This window comes from Grampus griseus (assembly GCF_964374135.1).
Source record: "Grampus griseus genome assembly, chromosome: 8".
Taxonomy (NCBI): domain Eukaryota; kingdom Metazoa; phylum Chordata; class Mammalia; order Artiodactyla; family Delphinidae; genus Grampus; species Grampus griseus.
The window spans coordinates 102,141,152-102,147,309 of NC_139002.1; the positions used below are offsets into that span (position 1 = coordinate 102,141,152).

A 6,158-nucleotide genomic window follows, 5' to 3' on the forward strand; every position below is an offset into this window, starting at 1 on the left:
CGGAGAGCCCGCCCCGGAGGCAGGCACAGCAGGCGGGGCCCGGCCCAGCTCCGCCCCCGCCCCGGGCCACCGCCCCGCCCGACCACCCGCGGTACTACGCGCCTTCACCGCGGGCTGGCGGGCTGGCTCCCCAGCCCCGTTGCCTCTCCTCCCGAGGAAGGCCCTCGTCCGCAGTCCAGGCCCCGGAGCGGTCGAGAAAGCCAGTAACGACTGGGCAGCAGCCGCCCCGACCCGGGAGCCGTGCCTGCCGACGTACAGCTCTGAGAGCTGGAACCCCGGCCGTGAAAAGGGGTCGGTGCGTCCTTTCTGCCTCCCCCACCTACTTGGGGCCCTAATACTGACTGTCGGTGCCCCCGTCCCGGCCTGGCACAGGATCGCCTCGCGGGTGCGGCCGCGGCCCGGAAGCTCTCCGTGCAAACGCTGTGGCTTCTCAGGAACGTGAGGCCCTGAGCGGCGAGGGCCTGGGCTCCGGGTCCGAGGAGAGAGCGCGATTCCTGCGGCGCCCCGACTAGCCTGGGGAACTCTCTGGAACCGAGCGCAAGCCGGAGACCCCCACCCAATCCCGAATCTCCGCCCGGCCCGGCCAGCGGGGGGCAGCGGCAGCGGCCAGGGCCGCGGGAAGCTGGGGCTCCCAGCCGGACAGCCGGCCGGGCACGGCCCCTCGAGTGCGAGTCCTCTACGCCCGACACACGGCGCCCGCCTTGAGGTCCGCGCCGCCGTCGCGCGGTGCCGGGGCGGGCGGTCCAAAGCCCTCGTGGCCGTAGCAGCGTAGTGCCGCCTCCTCGTAGGCCTCCAGGATGGTCTGGCGCTCCTCGGGCGTGAAGTCCATGGAGAAGGGGTGCACCTGCAGAATATGCCGCTTGATGGTGCTGACCTTGAGCGTGGCCAGCGCGCCCCCGCACACCATGCACACCAGGCCGCGCCGGCTGCCGTCGTAGTCCATCAGGTACTCGCCCCGCCAGCGCGGCTGGTAGTTCCGCCTCTGCTCTCGGCTGCGGGGCGGCGGCGGAGGGGGAGGCGGCGGCGGCAGGGGTGGGAAAGCGAGTCCCCCGGGCTCTGGGCCGTCCTCATCGTCCTCCTCTTCCTCGGCGGGCCGCTCCGACGGTTCTCCAGGGGAAAGTGGGACGTCGCCTAGGACGGAACAAAGGACCGCATTGGAGCGTCTGGGCTTCGTAACCCCCACTTTGCCCTGTCCCACCCTCCCCTCTCCCCTTCGACCTTCCACTCTCCCCACCCCCTTCTGCCCTGGCCCCTCTCCCTCTCCACCTGCTCTGGCCCTCCGCCAGCTCACCCCACCACTCCTCCTCCTCCTCTGGCTCCTCCTCCTCTTCCCCTCCCCCCTCCTCGGAGGCTGCGGCTGTGCTGGGGGCGGCAGGGTCCCTGGGGGACTCGGGGCAGGGCAGCCCCAAGGCCAGAAGGTGGGCGGCCTTCTCGCTCCACTCCTGGGCGATGAGGGCCCTGACTGGCCCGCTGAGGCGCGTGGAGCCCGGGTGGCGCTGGCGGATGTGCCGCTTGATGGTGCTCATCTTGAGCGAGGCCAGCGCGCCCCCGCACACCATGCACACCAGGCCGCGCCGGCCGCCGTCCAACTCCATGAGGTACTCCAGCCGCCAGCGCTCCTGGTAGTGGCGGCGGTGGTCGCGGCCCCGCGGAGACCGGCCCGGGATCCCCACCCTCTCGCCCTCCTCCAGCTCCTCCTCCTCTGCCGGCCCGGGCCTCTCAGGGACCCAGCCAGCCTCTTCCTTTACGTCTGGGGGGCTGAGATCCTGAGAGGAGGGGGCTCCAGCAGCGGGGGCCGAGTCCCGGCTCTTTCTGGTCAGGTCCTGGGGGACGAGGTCATCGTCTGTTGGGGAAGGGGTGAGGGAGAGGGGCTCAGCCTGCTGGCTGGGTTGCCCTTACCCACACAGACAGGGTCCCTTGCTCCACACCCCAGCCCTAAGCTAGAGGGCCCAACCAGAGAGAGAGGGAGAGGGAGTGTGTGTGTGTGCGTGTGTGTAGGGGAGGAATGAGTCCTCCCGTGTGCGTGTGTGTGTGTGTGTGTGTGTGTGTGTGTGTGTGTAGGGGAGGAATGAGTCCTCCCGGGTGTGTGTGCATCTGTGTGCGTGTGTGCGTGTGTGTGTAGGGGGGGATGAGTCCCTCCCGGTTCTGGCCACAGACCTCACTTTGTAGCCCGTATATGATGGGGTCCTGGCCCTGGGATGGGCCTCGCACCTGGTGGGGACTGGGTGAGCTCAGACAGTGCCTCGGGCTGGCCACCCCAGGCTTGCAGCAGGGCGCTGCGCTGGGGGCCGCTGAGCCCCAGGGAGCTGGGGTGCACCTCCAGCACGTGGGCACGGATGTCATCCAGGTGCAAGCTGGGTAGTGCCCGGCCACAGGCCATGCACACCAGCCGGTTCCCCCGCGGGTCATAGTCCATGAGACACTCTGCCCGGAACCAGTTCTGCAGGGACTCCTTCAGCCTCCGCTCCAGGCGCCGGGCACCCAGCCCCCTGCTGCCCCCAGCCCTCCGGGAGGCAGACAGGCGCCGACGCCGAGCCCGGGGTGCCCCTGGGCCCCCTCGCCGCTGGCGCCGGCCGCCCCCACCAGCTGGGGCTTTGCCTGAAAGGGTTGGAGGAAGGGAAGGAACTGAGATGCTGGCCCTCCCGGGGAGCCCCCACCACCACAGCCAGGTCCTCCAGCCACAAGGCTCTCCCTCACTCTGACTCTGAGCCCTCTGCCTAAGCTTCCCCCGGCCCTTCCTCTCCCCTCAGGTCTTCACTCCTCCATCCCCTAATCCTCCTGAACACAAACCCTCAGCCCACCTGACTCCTCCCCCAGACCCACATTCTAGCCCCTCCCCTAGACTTCACCGTCAGTCATACCTTCCCAGTGCCCTCTGCTCCCAGACCTTCCCCGGCCTCTCTCCCCAGCCTCCACTCCCTGGATCCTTCTAAAACCACAGAGTGGTTAGTGGTTAGACCCCTAATCCCACTGTCTCTCCCGCACTACTGTCCAATAGACAGACCTCACCCCAAAAAGGAGCAAAAACTTGCTCCAGAAAACCAGCTAGTTGGCTAAGAAGCCCAGGCTGTCCCCACCCGGCCCCGTCCACTACCCACGCCCTTGCTTCCCCATGTCCTACGTTACCTGGGCCCTTGGGAGGGCAAGCCTGGAGGCCAGCCCCTTCCTCCTCCTCTTCCTCCTCCTCCTCCTCCTCCTCCTCAGCCCCCTGGGCCCCTGGGCCCTCAGCCTCTCCACAGGCCCCCAGCCCCAGGTGGGCATCCCAGCTGTTGCTGATGACTTCCTTCTCCCGGGGACTCCAGTGCAGGGAGTAGGGGTGCTTTTGGCGGATGTGTCGCTTGATGGTGCTGAGCTTGAGAGTGGCCAGGGAGCTGCCGCACACCATGCACACCATGCCGTGACGGGCAGGGTTGAAGTCCATCAGGTACTCCAGCCGCCAGTGGTCGTGGTAGTAGCGCCGGTGGTCACGGCCAGGGATGCGGCTCTTTCCAGGCCTCGAGGCCCGGGCCTCACAGTGGTCTGAGTATTTCCTGCCTGAGGATGCTGGTCCCCTAGCCCTGGAGGAGGGCAGGGGGGCACTCCCCCAGCTCCCCAAGGCACCCCCTTCCAGCTGAAGATCTTGCCCTGAAGAGGGGGAAAGGGAGACAGTTTTTCAATCCCCGATTTCCAGGGAAAGAACCTAGGGCTTCGATTTTGCAAGAGAAGGGAGGTGGGAGAGAGGTCATTCAGGGGCAGGAAAGGGATGGCAACAGCAATAAAAGGGAAGTGGGAGAGCAGGGCGTCAAAACATTGGTCCTTTACAGAGAGCAAGACCCCTTTAAGAGAGGCTCAAGAACAAAAGAATGCAGGGCACAGCTCTGACTTTAAAAAATAAGGTGAAGGCCGAAGGCCAAGGAGGCAGCAGGCTGTGCAAGGCCCCCTTTCTGGATGAGAGCTGTAGGGGTACAGCCAGGAGAGCAGCATGCCGGGGCGGTTACAGCCGCAGCGGGGTGAGAAGAACAAAGGGGGCATCTGTCTGCGTCCAGGGCTGCACGCAGGACCCACTACCCAAGGCCCCAGCCAGGAAGGCCCCACCCAAAGATGATCTTCTCCCTTTTTCCAATAATGCCTCAAATACACCCTCCTGAGAATCCCATTTTAAGGGGCACTAAGCATTGTCAGTTCCCCAAATTTAGAGACCCACAGGAGGGATCCCCATGACAAAGCTGTCAGCACCTCCAGAGAAAGGAGTTTTTAGGACTCTGACTTTCCTAGAGTCTGGGAGAGCCGATGACTGAAAGGGGATGACGACGGCAGGAGGGCCACCAGAGTGGCTACTGAAGACTCTGCAGCAGGGAGTGGCCACCACCCACTGGAGTCCATTAAGTCTTTCTGGGGATTTATTTTTTGCTCTGGCCGGGAGCCGGCCACTGCCCAGCAATCAGAGGGCAGTCAGTGGAGAGGCCACCAACCCAGTGGTGTTCCCTTTTGCCAAATAGAGACACTAAGCAGTCCCCCACTTTGCCTACACTTTGGACCTTATTTTATTTAGAAAAGGGTCTCCTGGACAAATAGGCTGGATAGACAGGTGTGATCATTCTCCCAGTGGAGAATCCCCCGGTCTGGGAAACAAAAGGCAGGATCAGAGAGGGCTCCTGTCATCACTGTGTTTTTGTTTGGTTTTGGTGTAAGTAGATCCAAAGAAAAAGAAAACACTAGTTTCAGAGTCAGAAACCTGGGTTCGACTCCTGGCTTCACTGGTAACTTGCTCTGTGACCTGTGACAGGTCATGTCCGCTCTCTGGGCCTAAGCGTCTTTGTCTGCAAAGACACTGGATAGCTAGCTGGTCTCTGAGCATCCTTCCAGCGCTGGATGTTAGTCTAAGGTGGACTGGCGCTTTAAGAGCCGAAAAAAGGGGAGGAGCTGGGATTCTTTAAAAACAAAAGGGGATGGGGAATTTCTGGGAGGGGAGCTCGGGGATTAGGGCTGAGTCTCCCTAGCCTGGACAGTCTTCAGGGTCTTAAGGCTTTGACCATGAAGCAGAGGGATGAAGAAAAACAGTCTCCTCTGAGAGCAAACGAAGAGGACTGGCTGGTCCCCCTATAGCTGACAAATTGTGGCAAAATTTCTGAAAAGAAGGGAGGGGGTAACGCGCGGACTGGAGGAGGTGTATGCCTTTGTGGGCGAGCCCATCCCTTTAAGGACTGCCCGCCGTGGGGAAGGTACTGGTAGGTCCCCAAGAGGCGCAAGCCGTGCTCTTTCCCAGGGAGAACGTAGGGAAAAAGAAAAAGGGTTCCTTTCTCTAGGCAAGGCCACAGAGGAGAGGACAGCCCAACTTAAAGCAGCGGAGTCCCCAGCACAGTTCCTCTGGTGGGAAGCTCGGAAAGGGACCCAAGGTCTGGGCAGACTTTTAAGAGACAGCCGGATAAGGGAGACCACCTGGGAGTCTGAAAGAGAAAGGGGCGGGGGCCGCAAGTCCAAGAGCCTAGAGCGCGAGCCCCGCGGCGCCTGGCCAGGCCCTCTGGGGCCCCTCCAGCTTGGCCTCCAAGGCGGGGGCCGCGGGGCCCTTTAAGGGGGAGGGGATCCGCCCGAGCCCCGCGGGCCAACCCCGGGAGCTGGGCGGGGGGCTCCCCCGCTGGCCCTGCAGTCGCCATCCGCGCCCGCCAGGTGGCGCCCCCGGCCGCCCTGCCCGCGTCCCCCCCTTTGTTCGGCGGAGGAGAGGGGCCCGGAGCCCGGAGCCGCAGCCCTCCCCTCCCCCATGCCGGGGCCCCCGCCCGAGCCGCCGGCCCCAGCCAACTCTTACCGCCGTCGTCCTCCTCGGGCTCCGCGCCGCCGCTCGATCCGGCGGGCGGCAGCCGTCGGCCCCGTGCCGAGGCCGCTGCTGGCCCGGGGCCGCCCCTGCCGCCGCCGCTCCGGCTCCGGTGGTCCCCACCAGGCTCCATGCGCTGCGCTGCGGAGCGGGGCCCCGGGGCGGCAGGGCGCGGGGCCGCGGGGCCGGCGGCGGCCCGCGCGCGGCGCTCGGTGCGCGGGGCCCCGGAGCGCGGGGCGCATGCACTGGGCGGCCGGCCGCACGGACGGCTGACTGCTAGCTCGGCGGCGCGGGCTGGACCGGGGTGGGGATTCCTGTCTGGGGCCCCTGGGGCTCCTTTAAGGGCTCCTGGGTAAATTTAAAGGGACCG

The 6,158-nt window shown here is 65.2% G+C and overlaps 1 protein-coding gene across 1 annotated transcript; it reads right to left on the reverse strand.

The window, feature by feature from the left end:
- Positions 1-676: 676 nt before the first annotated feature.
- On the reverse strand, positions 677-5,921 carry ZFTA (zinc finger translocation associated; the record flags this gene model as incomplete). Its single annotated transcript, XM_082659091.1, has 5 exons — positions 677-1,131; positions 1,292-1,843; positions 2,212-2,598; positions 3,127-3,624; positions 5,783-5,921. 5 exons carry the CDS (start codon positions 5,919-5,921, stop codon positions 677-679), a joined length of 2,031 nt encoding a protein of 676 aa, XP_082515217.1.
- Positions 5,922-6,158: the final 237 nt, after the last annotated feature.